Source organism: Lagopus muta, chromosome 5, assembly GCF_023343835.1.
Source record: "Lagopus muta isolate bLagMut1 chromosome 5, bLagMut1 primary, whole genome shotgun sequence".
NCBI lineage: Eukaryota > Metazoa > Chordata > Aves > Galliformes > Phasianidae > Lagopus > Lagopus muta.
Genome location: NC_064437.1, coordinates 47,018,556 through 47,043,339, shown reverse-complemented (window position 1 = coordinate 47,043,339; position 24,784 = coordinate 47,018,556). Strand labels below are relative to the sequence as shown.

At 47.2% G+C, this 24,784-nt stretch overlaps 2 protein-coding genes across 3 annotated transcripts; both read right to left on the bottom strand.

The window, feature by feature from the left end:
• Positions 1-1,479: 1,479 nt before the first annotated feature.
• Positions 1,480-10,897, bottom strand: LOC125693947 (2-hydroxyacylsphingosine 1-beta-galactosyltransferase-like). 2 transcript variants are annotated; one of them, XM_048946485.1, is made up of 6 exons: positions 10,753-10,897; positions 6,125-6,969; positions 3,811-3,950; positions 3,602-3,678; positions 2,997-3,216; positions 1,480-2,435 (listed from the first exon to the last, which is right to left on the bottom strand). In XM_048946485.1, exons 2-6 carry the CDS (start codon positions 6,959-6,961, stop codon positions 2,120-2,122), a joined length of 1,590 nt encoding a protein of 529 aa, XP_048802442.1. In that variant the 5' UTR covers positions 6,962-6,969; positions 10,753-10,897; the 3' UTR covers positions 1,480-2,119. The 2 variants fall into 2 exon arrangements, with proteins under 2 accessions (XP_048802442.1, XP_048802443.1); XM_048946486.1 differs by having other exon boundaries at positions 6,125-6,964.
• A 1,074-nt stretch (positions 10,898-11,971) lies between these two features.
• On the bottom strand, positions 11,972-23,380 carry NOLC1 (nucleolar and coiled-body phosphoprotein 1). The gene is made up of 14 exons (XM_048947155.1): positions 23,205-23,380; positions 23,042-23,097; positions 22,832-22,962; positions 21,534-21,655; positions 20,647-20,788; positions 20,008-20,120; positions 19,088-19,235; positions 18,283-18,423; positions 17,794-17,883; positions 16,418-16,561; positions 15,631-16,206; positions 14,792-14,904; positions 14,332-14,412; positions 11,972-14,055 (listed from the first exon to the last, which is right to left on the bottom strand). Exons 1-14 carry the CDS (start codon positions 23,313-23,315, stop codon positions 13,897-13,899), a joined length of 2,127 nt encoding a protein of 708 aa, XP_048803112.1. The 5' UTR covers positions 23,316-23,380; the 3' UTR covers positions 11,972-13,896.
• Positions 23,381-24,784: the final 1,404 nt, after the last annotated feature.

Below are 24,784 nucleotides of genomic sequence, written 5' to 3'. Positions count from 1 at the left end.
TTTAACTCCCTGGATGAACACGCTTCCTGTCTCTGCTGTATGTTTGGAAGTGAGAGTAGTCATGAAAAGCTTAAGGACATCACTATAGCAGACAACACACTGGTGGTGCCATACTTTTATTTTCCTGCCTTGAATCTCCTTCTGAATCTGCAATCAGCAAGAAGGCAGCGTTGCTAGAAAGCTGGAAAACGATCTTCAGGCTTTTGTAAAACTGCACAGTCCTTGGTCCATAAAATTCTCCCTACTCTTTCACTTGCAAGCAAAACAAGGTGCAATTCTCCAGCCCCCAACCAGGCCCTCGTGCCCCTGTTGATGACAACAAAGCCACCACAGGGCAGCCTGCAGCCACACTGCAGAAATGGCACCAATATATTTCCCCCCAGAAAACACCAACCTTGAAATTTAAACTTGGAGGCAGAAAGGTGCCATGTAGCCAGTGGTTCCACCACCCATGCACACTCTGCTTACTCATCTTGCTCTCTTATGCTCCACTGGGAACAATTGCATTCCATTTCCTAATCTCAAAGCCATATAGGCTGTTCTTTGTACAGCCCAGCAGGTCGCCAAGCCCATGACTGCCTGCTGTCAGCCTTGGGTACCCCAGGAGCTGTCAGAAATTTCGGGAAGAACAGCAGCAGCGTAGGGTCACAGCCTGTTCTCACTCACCCTAGGCAGGAACAGTGTCTGAAACTTCTACTGCAGCCCTGCTGCATTCTGAGAGCTGGGGAGGGAAGGCAGCACTGCCAAGTGTCAGAGAAGCACCGAGTCAGAGCTGGGCACTGCCCCAACCCTGGGCATCCCAGGAGCCCAGCCAAACCGCTGCTCGCTAGGTTACGCACTGTGCTGCACCTCAGCTGGAATGAGAAACACACACAGAGGCAATCAGGAGCAGAGCCTGGAAATGCCAGCAAAAGCAGACGTGGTAGTGAGGTTACTCTCCAGCTTGCGGCAGCTCTGCAGAGCCCTCAGCATAGGGCATCACCAGCAGGGCTGTGAGCCAGTGCTGTGGGAAGGTTGTGCAACTGCACCCAGGTGTGGGTTTGCCTCAGAGCCCTGAGTGAGTAAAAACACGTGGGTATCACTCCACACCACATCCCTGATGGGAACAAGAGCGTGTCTGCTCACGTTGAAATGAGAGGGACATTTTCTTCAGAATGAGCAGAGGTCATTGCTTCTGTGAACAGCCTGTGCATGGCCCACTGCCTGCATGCAGCCCCACAAGCTACTGGCTGATCTTCCTGTGGCGCAGGCACACACGTCTGCTCCAAATTCTTCTTTTCCTACAGGGTTAGAGGTTCCACAGTCAAGGATGTGTTACAGGTGGAGCAGAGTAGGCAGTATGAGAGCTGTGGGAAGGCCAAGATAAGCTGCTGACAGCTGTCAGTAGGGGCCCAGAAGTACAGGGAGGAGTGGCAGTGGTGACAAAAAGGGAAAAAACAAGGCTCAGGGACTCGCATTAAACCAAGACTGGAGCACTGCTACATGGAGGAAAGAACATAACTTTATTTAAAAAAAATAATAATAATAATTTAGCTCAAATACAAAGAAGATTGCCAAGGGTTGAAAGAAGCAGGAAGAACAATATTTACCCCCAGAACTTTGAACAGACCGATTTCATTCTCTTTTGAACAATACTTCCAGTGCCCCTCCCTGCCCACAGCTCTGCTCAGGTCCTCACCTGAATGAAGGAATCCTGGCTCTCGGGGCTCCTAGTAACAAGCCAGAGGAGAAACAGAACCAGCCTAAAACCAAACGCTATTCCTACCTCCAGAGTTACCACAGAGGTGCAGAAAGAGAGAAGAGCAACACCAGCATCTAAACCAACACGCAATAAGAAGGGAACAGCTCACGTTCCTCCCTAGAAGTCTCCCTACCCATGCCCCACTCCCAGCATCCTGGCCAAGTACTTCCACCCATGCCTGAATTCACATCCCCGCCCACCAGTGCAGTACACAGAGGTGTGCACATCGGCCTTCGCAACAGTCCTCCCTCCCCCCGGCTCTTCTCATCCAGACCTGCTCATCTCTCGCCTCTCGCTGTGCCTGCGTGCCGTACATTTCTTGGCATGGCAGCAGCTCGTATCACACTGAAGGGATGTGCCCTAGAACACACTGAGCCACTATTGCAATTTCTTCTGTTCTGTGAAGTGGCCTCTCACACAATTGCCATTCTGATAGACAGGGCTGGCCGCCTTCCTCCTGCACCACACCACAGACTTGTAGAGGACAAATCCCATGCTGGCCAGGCACAGTAGGAGGAGAGCCAAGATGTCCAGGCAGAAGTACTCATACAAGGAGAGGTCGTAGACAGCAGGGCGGAGGTACGGTGCCCCGTCATGACGGAGGATGTACTCCAGCCAGTACACTGTCCTGTTGAGAGCGTGCATCGGTGTGTCCAGGTGCAGAGCAGAGATGAGTTTAGCTGCTTTTCTGTAGCTGCAAGGGAAGAAGACAAGAAATCATTGTTCTGACAGGGGCTTCAGAGCTGAGAAGTGGCCTGATCCATCCAGCTGTGCTTTCGGTGAGCAGGTGTTTCCTTGGGCCAGAGGCGCATTTCTCCATGATTTCCTTTGTATCTGCTGTGAACGCCACTCTGATGGCAGAGAGCATGTTACACGTTAGCAAGGCTCCTTCAGTTCAAGTTCCTCAGTAGGGGGGCTGCTGAGTGACTGCAGGCAGATCATAGGTGTCTAAGGTCAGCCTGTGCCAGTATACCTTGTCCAGCACCAGTCACATCTGGTGACCGAGCCAAATCCTTCAGCCTGCCAACTGCTAACACCCTAGCTACTTACTCTGAGGTCAGTAGTAGGGGCTCCTAACAGCTGATTTAAAAATTATAATAATAAAGCTCTTGGATGTCACTTTAACCACTATTTGCTTCTGTCATATTAGGCGGTGAGTGCACTGTGTCACAGTGCCACAGCAAATCTCAGAAAGGCACCAGCCCCTGCATACAATCACCACCAAGGATGAGCTCAATGCACCTGAACACCTTACCTGGGGTCAGTGATAACCGTGACAACAGCCTGGTAAAGCTCCTCTTCTGTCACGCTGTTCCAGTCCATGAGGATACCCATGCCCTTCGCCTGCACTCTGGTCATGATGTCAAACTGATCTCCATAGAATGGGAACCCCACCACTGGCACACCGTGATAAATGGCCTCAAATATTCCGTTCATCCCACAGTGACTGACGAACGCTTTCACATTGGAATGGCCTGCAGGCAGAGAAACAGCAGCAGGTCAGTGCTTTCTGCACCAAAACAGGGCTATCAGTGGCTTCTTCAAGGCACACAGTTTGTGTGCGCTTAGTGAAAGCCAAGCATGCTGAGCAGAGAGATTGAACATTAATCTCTGCAGCCCAAAACTTGCTGGACACAGCCAAGAGGAGGTGGGAGATAGCAGCCGAGGTACAGCTTCAAAACAGGTATTAGACGAAGATCACGTTATTTACAGATGGTACATGCAACAAGTGAGAGATTTTGACCCATACAGATGCTGTTTTCCTTGTACGTCTTTGCTGTAGTTTGGACATGTTGCTAGTGGCGTACAAGTACACACACATACACACACACATACACACACACACACACCTTGCCTTACCTAGCAGGTCATTTTGGGGCAGCCAGTCCATCATCAGTGTGTTCTCACCCAGGTTTCTTGGCTTCTGTCCGAAATATCTGTAGGGTGAAGTCAAGAACAAGATGGGAAAAGACACACATGCAATTACAAATTCAATCAGATCAAGAGAGGGAAAGGAAACTGTGATTTTCATCCAACTGAAGTTAGAAGGAAGCCCTTGCCCTCCTCACCTCCACACCACCCGCTGAGGGAGGCGGGCAAACGCGCCAGCCATCTTCTCCACCAGGTCAGTGGGTAGAGCTCGGATCCCAATGCCAAAGGAGACGACAACAACACCTGCATCTGCTGCTTCCACCCAGAGACGCAGATCCTGTGGGTAAAACACACACAGATGCCTTGAAATCTTACTGGACAAAGGCCCTCCCCCCTGCTGCCTCTGCCAGCAGAGAACAGCCTATGGAAAAGATGAAGCCAAATCCATCTCTTTTTAACTGGGGAAGCAAGGAAACTAGGAGACATCAGCCAGTACAACTGCTGTGAAGCAGATGAAACATTCTCCTATATGCTCTACTGGGCACCTCTTGCTATGGATTCTGTCTGCTTTCAAGTTCCCCGTGTACCAGCTCACCATCAGAGGCATTTTAGGGAAGTTTCTCAAATTGTCTTTGAATATGATACTTTCTTGAAACAAACAAACAACACATTGTCTAAGAACATGAAGGGTAAAAAGAACACAAAAACTCACCCTGTTTTTAAGAAAACAATTAAACCAGAATTTTTTACTAGTAGTACCTACAATGTTGAGTATCATAGGTATATAGGAGTTACAAAGCAGATTTTAGTGTTACTCTCTGGGGATGTTTGCCCTTTCTCAGGTACTTTGGGACTTGAGCCTTTCTTTGCAGAAGAGCCCTAAACCCCACCAGCAGCCAAGAATCACGATGATTTCAAAGAGGGGCTTTGGTTTCTCACTTCTCTTGAATCCCATGTTTCCTTTTGAGTAATACAACTACTAGAACTGTTAAGGAAGAGGAAGTACTAGCTTGGCTTTGCTGGATAGCACTTCAGTGACTCACGAGGCAGAGGATTAAACTGTCCATTATAGTTAGGCCCTCACATCTGGCTTTCAGAAATAGTATTAAAGTTGCTAAGGGAAGTATGATTGACCACGAAAGATGCTTAACTCTCAAATACATATCTATATTCCACTGTGCCCTAATTAAAGGAACTCTCTGCCATGATGTTTCAGATGAGGAAATAAATCCTTTAATTACATAACCCAGCTCCTGCAGAGATGGGAAATATCTTAAGCTACACCTAGATCAACCAAGGGCCTCTCTCCTGTTGCCATCCCATAACCTGGGTATCAACCTGCCCACCTGCCTGCTGCCACCTACCACCTGGCTCTGGACCTATCTCCATCACTCTTCCCTTGGGTGCCCTGGGCTCTGGAAGCCATGAAGCACATGAGTAATGCCACAGCAAACAACTCCCTTCTTTATAAGGCAGGCGTGTATGCGTCCAGATTGGACCAAGCTAATGTTTTGCAAGATCTGCAGGGCAGTCACTCTCTGACACAGATTTTGGAGCATCCTACATGAATTGCATTATCTGCACGCTGTGTCACACTGGAAAGGGTAACGTGCAGCCATACTTATCTCAAAGACTTCTGATTCAAAGCACCTAATCTCATTTCCTCCTTTTAACTTCAAAAAGGGAATCCACAGTCACAACTAAAGCTGCCATCAGAGACCTTCACAGGCATTTAATCAGGTGAAACTTGAATCTTATCTCTATTTCAGTCTATCAGTTGGGACAGCAGGACAACCCAACTGCCTCAGTGCTATTATCCAAGCCTATTTCCCCACACTGTTTGTAAAAGTGGTAAAGCAATGAGAGGAATGGGAGACAGGTCCTTCTCCATTCCAATGCTGTCCTTCATTTGGAGGCTTTATGGGTTTGTCCTCCTTAATTTATTACTGGGGATAGAGAGGTACAGATCAGGGAAAGCCTCTGGGATGCCTGGGGAGTTTTCTTCAGGGCTGGCACTTAGAAAAGAGAGAACAATACGTCTTGGTTTTGTATACTTTGGGACTCCACAGTGAATTTGATAAGAAAATAAACACAGCTCTCTGCTATTTCTTAGGGCTACCTGCTTGTAGGCAGAAATATCTTGTGAGAAACTGGATTAAGGAAGAAATTCTGGATTCATTTAAGGCAGTGATGAAGCAACAAAGACTGATTGTTCTTCCTACTTCCTCTTAAAACCTAGGAACAATTTACTTGTGATCTACTTCCAAAGAAAATACTGCCATTACAGGACACATCGTTTTACACTGATAACACAGCTGACTCCTTCTTCAGGACAGACAACTTAACTCAGTACCCTTCCTGCAGACCCACAGTCCTCAGTGCTCCCAGTCTCCTTACTGCACGCTGGCACCAAAACAGCCTCACAGCACTTACATAGCTCTACAGAAGATTTGCACCAAGTATCTCCCCAGCTTAATAGGCAACCATGGCTCAAAGCTTTCCTGCACTTACCACTGGAAGAAGCTTTGCAGGCTCAGCAAGGATGCCTCCTGTGAAAATGACATGGGGGAGTGTTGGCCGGGGAAAGTCCAGCACCACATCATTACAGAGGAAGAAGAGGCTTGATCCATGGACAAGATCTAGCATGGATATCTTGGGCTCCACCCCATGCTTCTCCATGAGATGTTCAAACTTGGGGAGGATGACCAGCTTTGTAGCCACACGAGTGATCATGTAGACCAGGAGATTCCAAGTCCTACCAAAGAAGCTCATCCTGTCAGTCATCAGGGAGTTGAACTCAGGGACATAGGCAACGGGGGAAGTGGCACCAATCTCTGCTGGAAACCAGAAGCCAGTGGAGATCACAGCATATTTGACACCGAGGATATGAGCCAGGATAAAGCCACACATCTCATTGGGATCCACCAGCAGCAGGTCAAAGTGCTCATGCCGCAGTTTCTGCAGGAGGGTAGAGTTTCCCAGCACAAGGTCACAGTTTTCCAGGTACTTCTCCAAAAAGGAGAACATCTCCAGAGAGGTCATCTTCCCTTGGAAGACACGCTTTATCTTCTCCTGCACCCACGCGTCTGCGCTCTGTGTGCTGAAGATGCCCCAGTATCTCTGCACGCGGAAGGCAAGCAGGTGGGCTTCTATATCCCGAGCCTCATGGAGCAGCAGCACGGGGTCATGGCCCCGCTCAGTCAGTGCCTCTGCCACACGCATGAAGACTCGTAAGTGGCTGTCAAAGACGATGGTGGGCATGATCAGCAGCTTGGCACAGCGGCATGGCTCCAGGCTGAATGCAGCCAATAGGAAGAGAAAAGCAGCGGGGCACGGTAATGCCTTCATCTTCTTCACTGCAAGGAAAGACACGTGCCATTTATATGGTACGAAAGGCTTGGCCACACGCTTGGACAGCTAACAACTGAGACTACAGCTGCAATCCAGAAGCTCCTAAGGTGGGAGAGGGGAGCAGCGGGGATTTCACTAAAGGGAGGAGAAAGGAAAGAAGGCACAAATAAAACCAACAAAAATGTCAGATACTAGGGTGTACAACAACATGTGTTTTCCAGAAATTCAGAGCCTCTTTTCTGTGCCCAAGAACAGGTGGGCTGACTACAGAGAGGAGCAATCAGAGGGGCCCTGTGGAGTCACAGCACCAGCTAGGGCACCTGCAGCTCCATCCCTGTTCATCACTACAGGATCAGCACAGCTGAATTTCATTTCTATTTCTGCATGCCTCCGAGACCTTAGTGGACGTGCAAGCTCCCCAGGAGGCCTGCACAGCCCAGCCAGACAGCATGCTCTGCCTTTATCATTGCAAACCACCATGCTTGGTGCAGAAAGGGCAGGAGAGAGCCCAGCAGGACTAAGGCAAAAACCTCAACCTCAGAAAGTACAGAAGGGGTCTGGGTGGAGAGCTGCCCCCTCCCCAGTGATGGATCAGCTGTGGGAAATCAGTGGAAAAGGCTGGAAAGGTGAAACAGGTGCTGGAATATCCATGCAGTGGGAAAGAGCAACCCCTGAAAGCAGTCCTGGAGACAATGCGCAACACCCAGGGCACACTGACGCCCCTTAGTCACACTCCTACAGCTGTCACCCCATTCCCAGTTTAGTGAAACACACAGCATTTCTCTTGTGTAAGGGGTGTTGCTACATCACTGGAAGCAAATGCGCCTCACCCACACCTCATATTATTTTGGGAGAAGAATTACATGATAATTATTTGGGAACAGTCAGAAGCAGAGCCGTGTCCTGAGGACCCAGTTCAGACTTGCTGGGAAGGGGGTGGGGAAGGAGTTACAGTGGGAACAACTGTAAGTGGATGTAGGACAGCCTCACACACTAAGCCCCTAAGGGGCTACGGGGATGTGGTGAAGCAAAATGGGAACCAAGAGAAGCACCGTAAGAAAAGCATCCCATCCCTCTGCTAGCAGGAGCAGGCTGGCCAGCCCTGGGGCACCTCTCTGCACTGCCTGTGCCCAGAGAGGCACCTGTAGGCATTGGTGCAGCCCAGCCCTCCGGTTGCATGAGCACAATTCCCAGAGCCACCGCTGGACTCAGATCAAATGGTCTTCAGCAAGAAACCACCAAACTGTGGGTTTCTGGAGTGCAGTCCTGCTGGGGGTGTTTTCTCTGCTTCTGTGGTGTGGAAGTGTTGAGTTAGGGGCTGAAAAATGTGAGAAATAACAATGAAAGGAAAGGGAAAGGTTTGTGAGGAGGCAAAATACACTCTTCCCTTTGCATGACAAATGTTCAGCAAAATCACACAAACTGCACAGTTATCACTAAGAGCCCAGGATGCTTCCATTCGGGCTGAGATCAGCTCTGTGCACTATGTTTGACAGGGAAGGACTTCAGCATTAATGGAATATATTATCAGTGTAACTGAAGCAACCAACAGCCACAGCTCTGAAGACAGATGATTCTTTTTGGGTGCTTTGTATCAGGCTGAAGCACTAAAACCTTCAGCAGCAATCAGTCCAGGTAGATGCCCACAAAGAAAGGGTGATGAGCAAATATCCTGTAGCAAGAAAGCTGTGCTGTACACCTCTCCTTACCCCTCTAGTATTTTCTATTGCCTGGTTCCTGCCTAGGAGTGGGAAACCCAAATGCACAGGGCTCCATAATTTCTTCCTCTGCTTTGTAGTCTCCACCTCAGTCTTGCCCACAGTATGAAGAAGTATTTTTCCCTGTAAACTTCTCAGGAATTAACAAAGCACCAACAGGAATCTTCACCTGAGTGCTCTAAACTCCTAGAACAGGAAACCAAAGTTTGCCTGATCTGCTGGGTGTAATCAGAGAAAACAGCAGTATTTGCCACCACCAGGCTGATGGCAGCCACTCAGTTGTGACTAATGGATGGAAACACAAGTCCCATGCAGGCAGGCAGCTCAGAGCAGCACAGCTGCTGCAGGACAGCACTGTGTTACCAGTGGGAGCTGCCCTGGGGAATCTCTGGTGAAAACCTAGAAGATACAGTGCTGAACAAAGCCTTGTCTTGTTCTGCTGTTGTTGTTGTTTTTATAATGCTGTTCACCTGCAGAATGAGCAGCATGCAACAGGTCTGCTCAGAGCAATGAACCTTCCTGGCGTTTCCCATTTGACATTTTCACAGCAGCCACAAGAAGTTCCAAGAGTGAGCAAAGCCCACATCTCCTAAAGATCAGAGGGAAAATCATACCAGCAACCAAGCTAACAAAGCAACCAATGCCTTGCACCACTTCCACACAACAGCATCAGAAGCTCATCAGAAGCCCCTCCTCTTCTATTTTGGGTGGAATGATGCAGTCCTGAATCAGGTTAGAACTTTTAGGACCTGGGGCCATTTACAACAGCATTCCTGGGTCATTGAGGTGGTACAAAGGAAGCTGTGCAGGCATGGTGGGAATCTGTGAGCCAGCAGCAGGTTGGCAGCCTGTAGCTCACAGCAGGGAACATTGGCACCAAAGAGAACAGATGATCCTTAACAACCAGGAGGACAAATTAAAGTCTGTGTGTCAGTTTATCAGGGCATCTGGAAACACACTGCTCCAAGAACTCAAACTGCCCAGTGGTGCCCAGCAGCACACCTTTGCTTTCCCTCTGACCATACACTAAACCTGCCCATGTGATGGGATAGGTTTTCCCACTCCATATGCACAGACTTCCCAGGTGCCTCCTGTCGGGGTTGGAGCCGCTCTGTAGCACTGCCTGCTTCACCAGCAGGCTTGTAGGAAGGCTCTCCTCTTGTTTGCAACATGGTTGCAAGATCAGAAGCAGCTGAGATGAGGCTCTTTGAGAGCATCAGGGACAGCCAGCCAGAGCAGTTCCCAAATATTCACGTGAGCCACATCTTATAAGCACACATAACAGCTCGGTGCACGCTTTGGGCTAAAAGAGGGTTGTAGGATGCACAGGTTGAACAGGTTCCCAAGGTTGCAGAGGGAAGCAGAGGGCGAGGAGAGCAGAGAGCTTCAGAGGAGAGGTCAGAGGGATGGGAGGAGTGAAAGCCTACCCAGCACTGCTCTGTCATTTCGGCTCCTTGCTCTGGAGGAGCACCACATTAAAAGGAAGAAGTCATTAAGCATCCCAGGAGGTTGTGCAACCTGTGTAGGAAGCACCTGGGATTGATAAAGCCATGCCAGACAAGTTGGGCCACGTTTAGCAGAATTACAGAGGCAGAGAAGCTGAAGATAAGACTCATCTTCTGTAAAATCATTGACGCCTCCACATTAAAAATAAAATAAAATAAAGTTAAAATAAAATAAAATAAACAAAACAAAAACAAAACACACACACACACAAAAAGCCTACTTGGCTCTAAGGATACAGCAGGAGTGGAATGGAACCTAGCCGAGCTACCATCAACTAGGGCTGGACTGGAGAAGGAGGAAGGAGGGTAGGGAAGGTGCCCCTGAGATGCGGTCAACGAGACGAAGATGCTGTAAGAGGCACTGAGGCTCAAGCGTCAGTGTATCCGGGCTCCGATTCGCACAGTGAGGCGGGCACCCAACTCGCGCCCTCCAGCAGCCCCGTGAAGGCGGGGGGGCTCGTGCAGCGCCTCATCCCTCCCACCGCCAGCGGAGCGCTCGGACACCCACGGCGCGGCGCCGCCCCCGAGGCTCTCTTACCGCAGCCCTCCCCGGACCGGCACCCACCTGCACAGAGCCGCGGCCCGAACGGCACGGCGAAGGTAAGGGAGCGGCCGGCGCCCGCCCGCCTTCCCCTTTCATGCCGGCCGGCGGAGGGTGCGGGCGGGGCGGCCCCGGCCCCGAGGCTGCTCCGCTCCGCCACGCCCCGGCCCCGCCAGGTTGGGCGGGAGGAGCTCCGGGAGGGCCGTCCCCGCGGCGGCGGGTGGGCAGAACCGGAGTGCGGGGAGGGGGCGGCGCGGGGCTTCTGCAGCCGCACGGGCAGGCGGGGCCGGGAGCCCTCTCCGGGCTGGGACGGGGGCAGGATGGTGGCTGTGCGGTAGGGCTCCCTTACCGGCACCGTACGTCCCATGGGAGACCGTCCTGTCTGTCCTGTTCGACGTTAATCGCGGCTCCACTGAAGCCGAAACGCCACGTGGGAAGCGGGCTAACTCGGGGACGGCGGCAGAGCTGCGATGCAGGCCGAGCTTGCCCTGCAGCTCCAGAAGCAATCTCTCCTTAGGAGTGCCACAAAGCACTGCTCAGTCGGTTCCAGCGGGGCCTGTGACATTCTACGTGTGCTGCTGCGACTGCGGGCGGCGTTACACCGCCTCCTCCTACAGCGCGTTCGAGATGGAGGGCAGTGGTTACGGACTGACTGATGGATGGCATTAATCACAGCATGCCAACCAGCGCGGTACTTCTCTCCCGGCCTTCCCTGGAGGTGCAGCACGAGGTGCAACACCAGCGCTGCAGCACAAGACCTTCAGCAGGCCGTGCTCTTCAGGGCGTTCCCTTACCCTGAGCAGGCTGTTACAGAGCAGGAAGGCATCAAAGGGAACACAAATTACACCTTTAATAGGTTTCCACGTTTTCGAGTTGTGCCAATTCTTACTCCCACAGGTTGGAGCTACCTAACTTACATTGCTAAACACCATAAGGTCAATCTGGCAGCAGCACTGCAGGAGAGTTGGTGCAAGGGATCTCAAGAAGTCTCAGCTTGTCTTGACATCAGTAAATAACCTTCTATCTTCCATCCTCTCCAAGTTTGCTGCAGCAGCAGCAGCAGCACCCACTAGCCAGCTGCACAGGCACCAGTTCCCTCTGCAGGCCCATTACATCCAGCTGAACACCCAACTCCAGCCCCAAGAATTGGGTGCAAACTGATGCAGTCAGCCTTAGTGCTGCAGCTTTTACAGCACCCAACCCTTCCCACATCCCACCAGCCCCCCCACACCAAATACACAGATTACAAAGGCAGCAATCTTTATTTTTGGAGACACTTGAGTACCCACACATAAAATACCCCAAGCACAACAGTTTTTAAAAAGTGTCTTTCAGCAGTTAGAGAGTTCAAACAGAAGAGGGCAAAATAAATGACAAACTAAAATGATAAACTATAAGCAAGGTTTTGTTCACATCCCTAGCACAGGTAAAAATTCTTCCCACCTTCCTTTGGCCTCCAATGTTGAATGCTGTGTGATATCTGTGGCCCCTGCCCTCCCCTTCTCCTCCCCAGCCCTCTGCACAGTTGCCAAGGATCCAGCAACCAGCCCAGTTGTGCAAACCCCAGGGGAAGTCCTGAAAATGCTCATGGAAACAAGTTGCAGCATCTGCACATGGGGTTGGGTCATCAGTTGCAAGCAATGCTGAATTATGAGATATTGCTTTGCACACAAGTGTGGCTTCCTGCAGCAACAGGGCTCTCCTCACTGGCAATCCCCTGGGAGGGCACAGAAACAGCCTCTGAGGGGCAGCGGTGTCACAGCATGGGGGCAAGGCAATCTCACTGCCCACTGCCTCTTTTCCCACAGATGTTCTACACTGTTCAACCCATATTGGCTATGTGCTCAGCATACTGCTCCATAGGCTAAAATTAACTTAATCCACCTAAGAGGGAAATGAAGATCTCTCAAAAGCAGCAAGCCTTCAGATCATCTCATTGCTTATAAAATCTCACTTCCTGCTGCAATTACTGAACTTGAGACTTCACTCACACTACGCAACTTGTGGTGCAACACAACACCAAACTATATGCAATAAGGTGATGGGAAACTGGCATTTTGCTTATTCAGAGGGACTTCACAAGTAGAAAAACGCTGAAAGAGAGCAAGTGATTTAACCAAAGCAATTTAAGGCATTAATGTTACATTCATCTCATCTATGATCAATTGGTGTGGCACAGTACTGAGTAAGCACAAACTGGCACATTATATGCTCAGAGAGAACAGAGTGGTGCCATGCTGCAGTCGAAGCTTCTTTGGGAAAAAAACCCAACTGAAACCACAGCAAAAAGCAGAGCTGGGTTTAAAAAGCTAAAAATAAACAAAACCCCTCACTTTCTCCTCTTCCTTAAGCATTCCCACTGAGCCAAAGACACTTCTTCCAACATGACAGCAGGAACTGTTGACTGTATTGAGGCTATCTCCACTCCCTGGCTAGATTCCCAATGTAAGCCTTACCAAAAGTGCCACAGTAATACAGTAAAGACCTTGGTGAACTTGTAACTCCAAGCCATGCGATTCCTCAGCTACTGAGATGAATTTACTCTCCTTAACTACTCTTGCCAGTACCCTCAATAGGAAATGAGGGAAGAGGAAGGTAAGAGTTTATTGCAATACAAAGCAATCAGAAAAAAAAACCTGGACACGCTGCAACTGTGAATTTGAAATGTCCAATATGAGTGGAGATTACAGCCACAGGATTCAAATGGGTTGCTGCTCTCAGGGTAACCAGCCAAAGACAAGTCACAGTACTTGCAGCTTCACAGGTATCCAAGTTAAAGTAGCCGAAAAAGAAACAGTGGGTTAAGTTAGAGGGAAACAAATTCTCCCTTTTACCAGATGACAGGAAACTAGAACAAAACAACAAAACAAACAAAAATTACTGTAAGTCTTTTAAAATAAGACTAGAAAATTTAAGTCTTGGAGGTCACCCTAGTGGTGTTTAACACCAGCTCAAGGATGGTTTCATACGAGGGGCCTAAATCAATATTAGATAGAAATGAAGGAGGAAATCGTCCAACCATTCCCCCACACCCCCATACTGAAGCTGCCTGCCCACAGGGGGCTGTGGAAGTTTGCGTTCCAGGACGGTTTCATGTCCATAAAATCCACGTGCCCATCCAAGTGATTCTGGTGAGCAGACGGTTCACAAATTTTCAAGGAAACATTCTCATTCGCTTTCAAACTTGACTGAATTTACTTGGGTTGATATAGTGCCCCCACAGTAGCTGCCTCGTTTTTTCTTAGTCTTCTCATGGCGAAAAGATTTGCCCTTAGTGAATTTCAGGATATTGTTAGCCTTCTCGCCCCAGTCACCAGCTGCTCCTTTCTGTAAGGGATGAACAGGGAGAGGAAGAAGAAACTCATATCAATATTCGAGAGAGTTGAAGCAACATTGTGCCCTTCATCGTGCCCAGTAAGTGCCAGTACAGAAATACTGGAGCTGACAATACTCCTGTGCACTCCTCCAGCCAGTGCTCGTGCACCTCCTAACAGCACCTCCTGGTGGAAAAAGTTCCCATCACATGACTGCTCAAAAATCTGCTCTGGAGACCTATATTTACACAGGTCAAGGGTTCCCCCTCTGAGCACCACCTAACCATACCTTTGCATCAAAGGAGTTATCAGCAACACGGGCATCCACCTCAATTTCTTCTTCTCTTACACGTCGGAAAGGAGAAGCTGCCTGTTAAAAAAAAAAGGCACACTAAGCACATATTAACACATATCTTCCCTTAGGGACAACCTCCCTCCCTCCCTCCCTGTCCCTGTATGGGTCACCTAAAGCCTTAACAATTTCTCAGATTCATTATATTTTCCATTCTTCAGATCAGGTAGCACAGGGCTGCTCCTCTGCAAGCACATCCAATCAGCCTTTGCCACAATAACATTATGTATATTAAGTAGGGTTCTCCAGACAAGATTCAAGTGCTTGAGGAAGGAGCAAAAACATAAATAATTCCTATGGCTTGAGACCAAAGAAAAAAGAAATCCCACAAAAGAACCCTATTGTTTTAGCATGCAAAGATGCCTCTCCTGCCAATCAGCAGCTTGCTCTCACTCACCCGTTTCACTTTCGGAACTGTATGTGGTGTTTTAGGTTTGTTCTTTGCCTTTTTATTGTCTGGTGTCTCTGACTCCTGAACAACTTCTCTCTTCTGTTTCTTCTCGACTATGCCTGTTAGAAGTAGAGTAGTAAAACTTCAAGTAATTGCAATGTGGAAAAAGACAATGGCATCTCTCCCCCAAAATGTAGTCTTGAGACACATCAATCTCTACATTATCCCACCAAAAAAAACCCAAAAAACAATCAACAAAAAACCAACAACCAAAAACCAGACACCAATAGCTACCCTGAGCAGCAAGGATTTTGCCATCCTATCTATCTAAATGGGCGAACATAAATTTTATGTAACTGAGTACCTCTACATTAATGATTTAGTGAATTTGAGAAAGTTCTGTCAGTTAAAATCTGCCAATTCTTGGAGTTGCACAGTAAATACACAAGCACATCTCCAGTTCATTGTGAGCATTTTCTGTCCTGTCTATACAAAACTGAGATTGTGCACTGGGGCTACACCTGTGGTGATCCATTCACAATACAGATTGAGGTCCCCCAGCAGTCTGCATAGTGTTACTAATAACTAATAAATGCACAGACAGCAACTAATAACAACTGTACAAAGTGGGTTTCATGTCATCATAAATTCCTCTGCCAGGAGATACATAACATAGACAAAAAGGAACAGTAAATTAAGAAGTGGTTCTTCCCTCTCTGTACTGCAGCAGATAGCATAACATAACACAGAAAGTAGATTGAACACCATTTAAAAAAGGCTCCCACTCATGTTCAGCTCTGTAACATATTGACTGATGATCCCACTTCCCAGACCATAGGCAATACCTCCGTTTGCTTTTCCTTTCTCCTCTTCAGAACTGCTTTCACTGCTGCTACTGCTGTCACCAGCTGGCTTAGACTTCTGGTTCTTGGCTGCTGGTGTGGATGCTTTTGCTTTCTCTGTGGAGGCAGCAGTCTGAGAAGTGTTTTGTGCCCCTTTCCCAGATTTTTTGGGCTTCTCATCCTCTTCGCTGGAACTATCAGAAGAGCTACTACTGCTAGATGCAGCTGCTTTCTTCCCTGCAGTTGCTTTTGCTGCACCCGTAGATTTGTTGACTGGTTTCACTGCTGGTTTCTTTTCTTCCTCACTGCTTGAGCTCTCGGAGTCAGAACTGCTTGCTTTGGGCACTGGGATTGGTTTGGACATTGGCTTACTTGTTTTGCTAGCTAATTTAGCTGGAGGGGCTTTCTTCTTCTTCTCCTCCTCAGAGCTGCTGGAACTGCTATCTGAATCAGAGCTACTTTGTGCTTTCTTTGCAGTAGCTTGTGGCTTCTTTGCTGCAGGGGTTGCTGTTTTACCTGCAGGGGTTGCTGTTTTACCTGCAGGTTTCACAGGCACCTTCTTGTGAGAGCTATCAGAATCTAGAATGGAAACGAGAATTCAAGACTCAGCCCTACTCCTTCAACATGAAGTTAACAAACTCAGTGCTGTCACAGTACACTTCTTTAATTGATTGAAGCAACACAGCAGTGGGCAATCCCTATCCAAATGCAACCTCACACCCTGGCTGGAAACACAGATTTCGCAAGTACAATACACACACAATAATTCTTTTTTCTTTTATCCCAATACCTGAGCTGTCTGAGGAGGAGCTGGAGTCCTTCTTTGCTTGTCCAGGCTTGGCAGCTGCTTTTGCTGGTTTGGAAGCATTCTTTATCACAGGTTGTTTAGCTGAGAGCTTACTCCCTACCTTCTTCTCATCTTCAGAGCTAGAATCTGGACAGAAGTAGTACATTCTTTCAGCTAATAACCTTGGGGTACAAGTTACTTTAGTAATGACATGTATGTAACTCATGAGAAAATAAACAGTGACACCGGTGGTGGCTATGTGTGGAACCACAGATAACTTGCAATAAGAAGCATCTGATGAACGCTTCCCAAGCGGGCAGGGGACAGCACTCAACTTTGCACCTATCTTCCTTCTTGGGAGAAGTGAACACAAATAGAAATTTAAGCTATTTATTAAAGCATGCACAAAAAAGCAGATAAATATTTGCTAAATAGGATTCATATGTTAAATATATCTTATTACGTATAATTTATAGTAATAGTAAGGGACTGGAAAAGAAATTGCAAATATCACCAAAAACAAACTCAAGAAGAAGAAACATTAAGAAAATAATCAATAAAGATCAAATAACAAGCAAGAAATTAAGGATGCAGGAACTGTGAAGAGGCAATAGGACAGGAGCTCAGTATTCTACTTGCTATGTCAAAGGTGCTTAGCAACATTCCACTACTGAGACTGGGGATTTCTGTGCACAATTACACCTGTCTGACAGTAACCTGGAACACTACGCTTGATCTATTCCAACACCTCTGAACACCTTTTTCACAACAGTAAAGAAATCACTGTTCATTTCTGAAAAACTAGACAATAACAAACAGAAAACACAGATCTCCTGACACTTGTTAAAGGATCACACAGTCTAGTGCTAGCTGTCTGCAGACAGACAGGCTGCTAACACTCACAACCCTACTGCAGCATTAGAAATGTTGAGATAAACAAATCAGGAGACCTTTAAACAGGAGGAAAAAAACATGGTATGCTGGGCCGCATTAGAAAGCAACTTTATCCATTTATTTATGGATAGAATTAAGCTTGGTATGGTGGTAGTAGGTTTTTCTATCTTATTTTCAAAGCTTCTCTCAAAGCCCATAACAGGATAACAGAAAGTGAAAAGCTTAAGATATGGACACAAGATTAACCATGAACCTTCCTGGAGAAACACAATGCCTCCACCCTTCCCACCTGGCAACACAGTCTCTCTGCTGTGCCTCATGATCAGGATGTGCCCTGCACAGCAGGCTCTTTCTCAATTTCACAACTTGTGGAGACTGCAAAACTTTTAAGCTCATATACTAAAGGTTTTTCCACAGATACACCATGGCAAACCACCTTAGCCAACAAAAACATCAACAGAAAACAAAATGATTTCTTGAATTACCTGAGTCACTGTCTGAACTGGATTCAGCCTTCTTTGCAGTCACAGCTTTGCTTTTTGGGGTAACGATTGTTTTAGCTACTGCTGCTTTGCCTGCAAGAGCAAGTCTAAAATTAATACAGGTCATATTTACACAAAACCTTTGTCCTGAGGTTCAAATCTTCCCAGAAAGTTCCCTGTTCAGTATACTAGTAATTCAGTCAGCACCCTAGAAGCCAAGCAAGAACCTGGCCAGTTTCAGCAGTGGGCCTGACTCATCCTCATGAAACAAGATCCCTATGACTTTTCAAACCAACATGTGTAAATAACCCAATCTGCACAGTCACATACACTGTGTTCTATATGAGATAGCTTCCAATTACTCAGAAATTTTCAGAGAAGCCAATAGTAACACAGACTTGTCATATGCCTTTTTCATGGAACCCAAAAGATGGCCATAACACTGATTACACTGTGTAACAATTCTTCTGAAGCCTCCTGCTCACAACATACCCGTTCCTCCCTTTGGAGGCATCTGTTCTTCCTCATCACTACTTTCTGAAGAGTCACTGCTGTCAGCCTTTTTCACTGGAGCCTTGGCAAGAACTTTCTTTGTCTGCACAGCTTGAGGTGGTGGTACAGCACTGTACTGACCTGCAGAGAAACAGCATTCAGATGCCCATACGGTAACACAAGCAGCATATCTAAGACGCTATAGTTAGAATAAATCACTTCTGCTTCTTGGTTCCATTTACACCTCTCTTTTATGTACAAAGATATCAGCATGTAATTTCAAATGTTACACTTACTTCACTGCTACCCACTGCTTCTACTGTAAGTTTAGCTACCCTCTTAGGGAACACTAGGAGCACTGTACTGTATTGAACAGAGACTCATTCAGTCCATCAGACCATCCATAAGACCACAACTTAACAGCCCTGGATACTTCAGAGAAAAATTAAAACAACTTAAAAACTGCAGTTACAGGATAGCCAAATCACAGGCAAATGAATTCCCAAATCCTGACAGACAGGAAACCTTTAAGGGCCTTAAAAGGCCATCTGAACAGTGGATATGCAGACAAGTAAACCGAATCTCAGAATCTCCACCGCTTTCCATCCTCTGCTGAGAGAAGGTCCGAATTTTAAGCTTGGTCCCAAAAGCACACATGAAACAAGCTGCTATGTTTCTGGTTCACAAAACCAGCAGCACTTAGAAGTTTGCGTGCAGCAAAATTTGCCTTTGGCTGTCAGCTGTTAAGTCCTGCCATCCTAAAAGAAGTACTCTCCCAGATAGAACAATGGTATCTAGCATTTACCAGACTTTGGCTTTTTTTTTGCAGGTGGCTTTTCATCATCTGAACTGTCAGAAGAGTCTTCACTACTTGAACTTTCCTTGGCAGGTTTGGTTTTCCCTGGACATGACTGTGTGGCTACAGGTTTGGGCACAGATTTCTTGGGAACAGCCTTAACACAAGAAGGAAAGAAATACAGATCAAAAAAAAAACCAAGCACATGCTATGGAAAACTTGGGTGGACAGTTGGATGCACATCTCTAACTATATGTCTCACTTAAGAGGCAGCAAATTTTGAACATAAAGGAAGAAAATTAATGAAGATTCTCACATGCAAATTCCAGGAAACACATGAGTATCACATCACGGCCACTCTGCTGTTATTTTCTGCTACATGAATTCTTAACTGAGAGCTAATCTGGCTGAAGAGCACAGGTAGCTAAGCACAGAGAATTGATGCAAAATGAATGTACAAGGGAGACTATATGGTTAAAACATAAGAAGACATTTTCCTGTAGAAGTGGCAGTGGAAAGTCAGGGCATGGACAGGACATGTTAGGTCATGTTCTGCTAGGAATGTTACACAGAGGGTGGTGAGGACCTGGCAGCAGAGAAGCTGTGGATACCCCATCCCTGAAGGCCAGGTTGGATGGGATCCTGGGCAGTCTGATCTGGTGGGTGGCAAATGGCCCACGGTATGAGGCTTGGAGCTCAATGATCGTTAGGGTCCCTTCAAACCTGGGCCATTCTATAATTCTATGGCATAATCCCACCATAAAAAAAAAAAAAAAAAACAATAAAACAAAAACCCCACAACTGTTTAATAGCCATGAATACTTTACTCAGCTTCCATGCAGTATGTGCGCATACTCTAAAAGACAGAGATACATCCAGTCTTACTACGTTACTATAGCACTTTAAAACTCTTTCAAAGTCCAATTTACCTTTTTCGGCGCAGCCTTTTTCTCATCAGAATCTTCACTACTGCTGCTACTGCTGCTGCTGCTTGGTGCTTTCCCATTGACCACTTTGGTGGTTGCTTGAGCAGCTTTATTTCCTTTTGGGACAAGTGAAAAGCAATACTAGAACATATGCTCTGAGAAATGAGGAGTCATTACATTCAGCATAAAGTATCATAAAGAGAAAAACACGGGAAAAGATAATAAGGAACCATTATGGTAAGTACTGTAAACTTTTTATTCTTACTCTTCTTCAAGTTTAGGGATGATTTTCTGTAAGATGTCCACTCTAACTTGTTAATACTTCCATGACCAAAGACTAAGTATTGTTAACTTCTTCCAGCTCTGCACGTTAGGGGAATACACTGATAAAAGCATAACATAAGCAACTAAGGTTGCTGATTGCAGCTACTTATGCAAATAATACAGCCTTTATGACCTGATGTATCATTTCTGACTTGATGTTTCATTTACAATCAGTTCTACGCATGCTCCATGTCGGAAGTAGACTGCTTGAGAATAAAAATGGCAGAGACAGCAGATTTGAAAACTATGTTAACAAGTATGCCTCACTCCTCTAGCTTTTTGCGCACACAGACTCACAATATGCAATAAGGGAGATACCTGCTTTAGGTGTCGCTGGTTTTGGTGGCTGTTTCTTTGGTGCTTCTTCATCTGAGCTGCTTGAGTCAGAGCTGGAGCTCTCTGCTTTCTTCTGAGGCTGGATTTTGGTTACAGCTGGTTTTACTGCGGGTTTTGTGCCTTTCTAAACGAAAGGAAGAAAACTAAGTAGCCCTTATAGCAAATAAAAGAGGCTAATAAATGGTACACGTACAGGAAGTTTAAACAGATGGAAACCTCACAGCCTAACAGCTGGTGTTTGAAAATCTCTGAATAATGTTTTTGTTTCCAGTTTTGCTCTGGGAAGCCTCACAGAAGCACACAGGATATGTTCTTTACTCTTCAGTCTCCAGTTCTTCCCCTTCCAAAGAAGGACAATCTGACACTAACACTGGGTTCTCTTCTCTCTGGGGATCAGACAAGTTCAAAGACCGAAAACATTGATGAGGCAACCTTGGTTTGCCCCTTCAAGTGTAATACTATTTTTCCTGCCTCTCCTTCTCAAGACCATGGCAGCAGTGAAAAAGGAAAAGAGAAAATTCTCTATTTATACATGCGTATAAGCTGTAAATAATCTCTCTCTTAAAAAAAAAAAAAAAAAGAAAAGAAAAGAAAAGAAAAGCAAGCACTGATAGTCTTGGGAAAAGAGCCATGAGCAAACATGGATGTGAAACAAATAGCTGTTAGACATGAAATTAATTTTTCAGAGGATCCATCCAAGCAGTACACTGTCAATTGCAGAAACATCTCATTACATTGTATCTCCAGAAGTCCAGGTTCTTTGCAGTTTATGAAAGCAAGCTCACTGTCAGTAACAATTTTGGTGGTCAAATTTGCTATCATTCACCGTTATCTAGCATGTAGTAAAGAGGCTAGAAAGGAAGGCTGACCTTTGCTGGCTTCTTCTCCTCCTCCTCCTCCGAGTCCGAATCATCACTAGAGTCCTCGCTGCTGCTCTTTGCTTTCTTGGCTGGAGGAACTGCTTTTGTCTTTGTTACAGCTGTTGCTTTAGCTGCAAGTAAAGGAAAAAAATATATTGATCAGCTAATCCACACTTCCCACACACATATATCCTGTATTAGTATTATATCACGTTAAAATGATCTATTAAATTCAGTAAACTATGCCTGAAGATTGTAAGATTGACCCAGGGTTCTGTTTGCAATACACAGAGCAGTAGAAGAATCCAAAATAGTTCTAGATTCATCCATCCCTTATTACTCACATTTTTAAGAGCAGACTTATCAGCAACAACACCCCACATAAGAAGCACTCCCACAAACTGAGAGAATATTGAAATTGCCGTCAATGCTGAATACCCTCCAGCATCAACAATAAACCGCTGCAGACTTCCAAAAGGAACCACTGCAGTACTGTGCTACAGATTTTAACTTGTATCTACATAACGAGCTCATGCTCACTGGGAATGAAAACGTACCACAAACAGAAATGGGAAGCGCAGGCAGTAGAGCTGCCAGAAAGAAGATTGAGGGATTGAGTGCATCCTCAGTAAGTTTGCAGATGACACCAAGCTGGGAGGAAGTGTTAATCTGCCTGAGGGTAGGAAGGCCCTACAGAAGGATCTGATGATAAATAGCATCAATGTGTTGAGGCCAGCTCTATGAGCTTCAAGACAACCAAGCAACAGGTCCTGAGCACTGACTGCAAGAACCCCATACATCGCTACAGGTTTGGGGCAGAGTGGCTGGCAAGTGGCATGGAGGAAAAAGATCTGGGGGTGTTGGCTGACACTTGGCTGAACCATCAATGGCATCCTAACTCATATCAGAAACAGTGCAGTCATCAGGACTAGGGAGATCTCTCAGGTAAAAGTGATGATAGAATGAGAGAAAATGGCCTCAAATTGTACCAAAGGAGTTGAGGTTGGATATTAAGAAAAACTTCTTCTCTGAAAAAGTGGCAATGCACCGGCACAGACTGCCCAGGGTGCGTTCAAAAACACAGAGCTGTGCACTGAGGGACATGGTTAGTGGGCATAGTGGGGGTGGGTTGATGGAGTACATGATTTCAGTGGTCTTTCCCAGCCTTTACGATTCCACAGCTCTAAGACCAGATCGTGACCCTGCTCCCTGACAGTAGCAGAATCGCTTCAACTGAGCCACAGCCACCATGCCGTACCCAGAGCAGGGTCAGGTTCCCAACCCAACGCGGCCCCTTTCCCCCTCACCCGGCTTCTTGGCAGGCGGGGCCGCCGCCTCCTCCTCCTCCTCACTGGAGCTCTCACTGCTGCTCGAGGCAGCCGTCCGCTTTGCCTGAGGCCCGTTGGACACGAGCTTCCTTTTCCTGGCGGCAGGAGACCTGCAGGGAAACAGACGGATGGAAGGAGCTCCGGGGAACAGCCCCTAGCAAAAGCCCCCCGCCCCCGGGCAGCACTCACTTCACCCAGTAGCTGAAGATGTCCAGCAGCGAGGCGGCGTTGGGGTCCTGCTCCTTCTGCGGAGACACGCGGACACGCGTTAGCCGCAAGTGCAGGGACACACTACACATCACGCTCCGCTCCATCCCCTCACCCTCCCTTCACCCACCCCGGCCCCGCTCACCGCCGCCGCCTCCTTGGCGAAGGCGCGCGCGGCGCCCTCGAAGCGGTTCTCGCGCAGGAAGGCGAGCACGAAGGGGAAGAGGTCGCTGGGCACCGCTCGCCGCTCCGCCATGCTGCGCCGCCACGTGCCGCCTGCGCGCACGCGCACCGACGCGATGACGTAACATCGTACGTGCGTGCGGCCAGAAGCCCGCGCGGCGCCTCCGCTGCGGTCTGAGGCGAGGGTACGGCGCCATGTTGGAGGCGGGCGGAAGTGCGCGCGTAGCGCTGGCAGATTGACGATTTCGGTGCGGTTAAATTCGCTTTGTCCCTTTTCTCCCCCCGATCAGTCCCCTCTAGTCGTAATCCGTTAAAAAGGGAGAGGCGAATGGTAAGGAGCAGGAAGTGCAGGCTGCTCTATGAGGGAACGTCCTGCCCGTCAGGTGTAGGGCCGCGTGCTGGCGGTAGGGGCGCCCGCAGCGCCGGGAAATGTCGCACGTGAAGCAGATCCAGCGTCTTCCTGGGAAACGTGCAGAACAAAAGGAGATGGGGCTAAAATAAACGTACCACTAGGCCCAAGGGAACTACTTATAAAGGGGAACTAGAGAAGGGCCTAGAAATAGAAATGAGGTTACCTACAGTAGGTATGTAGGGGTTTGAGGGGTATGTAGGAGGTAAGGTGAAAGATAAGGTTTGAAAAAGATACACGTAATAACAAAACAAACAAATGAGCCTCTAATGCACATATCGAATGCTGAGACTAGAGCTTAAAGTGAGCTCTGGGACTTTGAGAGTAAAGGGTGTGGGGTGGAAGTCACAGGTGAGGCTGATCAGAACAGCTGTGGCCTGTTACTGTATGGGGTTGGACCTCTGGTAAAACATTTAATTCAGCTGCTGTATAGTGCTGTGGCTTTAAATTAGCTATTTCTCTTTTTCAATAAAAGCTTTCTTGTCTGTAAGCCTCGAAGTATTTGCTAATAAATGGAATGTTCTGTTTTATTCCTTTTGCTTTGCTCTAGGGACTTTTTTTGTTGTTCTGTTGATACAAAGTCTACTGAGCATAAGTGGGAGAGAGCTCTTTACTGAGAGTCCTGAGTTAGGGCTGCTAGTATTGAACAAGTAGGAGTAAGGGAGTAACATTAATGCTCTTGATGGTTCTCTTAGCCTGTTCTTTGTGAGGCTGCTTAGGTACTACTGTGCTTAACTGTATGGGAGTCCTGTCCGTCTCATGTGCTTAGGTGGTGTTCGTTGTATGCAGGAAGGTCTCACTTGTTGCTTTCATTTTCTGGAAGGTCTCATGCTTGTGCTGGGGGGGAAAGAAAGTGTGTAGTGGCAGATACTACTGTAAATTTCTCTAATCTAAGCACTTAGTACTAAGGTACTGTTGTGCAGTTAGAGACAAAGGCAATTCTATTTTACTGTTAAATAATTGCATTTTGTTTTCAGATTCTTATCTGCCCTTATACGTGGGATTGATCAAATGTGAGGTGCAGAAAGGAAGCTATTTCCAGGAACCGTTATTTCTCCTGATTTTCATTTATTTGAGACTGTCAAATGCAGCTGCAAGGCCCATCTGCAAAGCTCAGCACAGGTTATGTGCCT

What these genes read in the sequence shown, in the direction of transcription:
- LOC125693947 (XM_048946486.1), bottom strand. Translation starts at nt 10,827, where the DNA reads ATGAAAGGGGAAGGCGGGCGGGCGCCGGCCGCTCCCTTACCTTCGCCG. An exon ending in CTGCAAAGCTTCTTCCAGTG is followed by an intron (nt 3,951 to 6,124) that starts GTAAGTGCAGGA and finishes TTTTACCCACAG; the next exon opens with GATCTGCGTCTCTGGGTGGA. An exon ending in ACGGTTATCACTGACCCCAG is followed by an intron (nt 2,436 to 2,996) that starts GTAAGGTGTTCA and finishes CTTCCCTTGCAG; the next exon opens with CTACAGAAAAGCAGCTAAAC.
- NOLC1 (XM_048947155.1), bottom strand. Translation starts at nt 23,315, where the DNA reads ATGGCGGAGCGGCGAGCGGTGCCCAGCGACCTCTTCCCCTTCGTGCTC. An exon ending in GAAAGGAAAAGCAAACGGAG is followed by an intron (nt 14,905 to 15,630) that starts GTATTGCCTATG and finishes TACTTCTAACAG; the next exon opens with GCATAGTCGAGAAGAAACAG. An exon ending in CAGTTCCGAAAGTGAAACGG is followed by an intron (nt 14,413 to 14,791) that starts GTGAGTGAGAGC and finishes TTTTTTTAACAG; the next exon opens with GCAGCTTCTCCTTTCCGACG.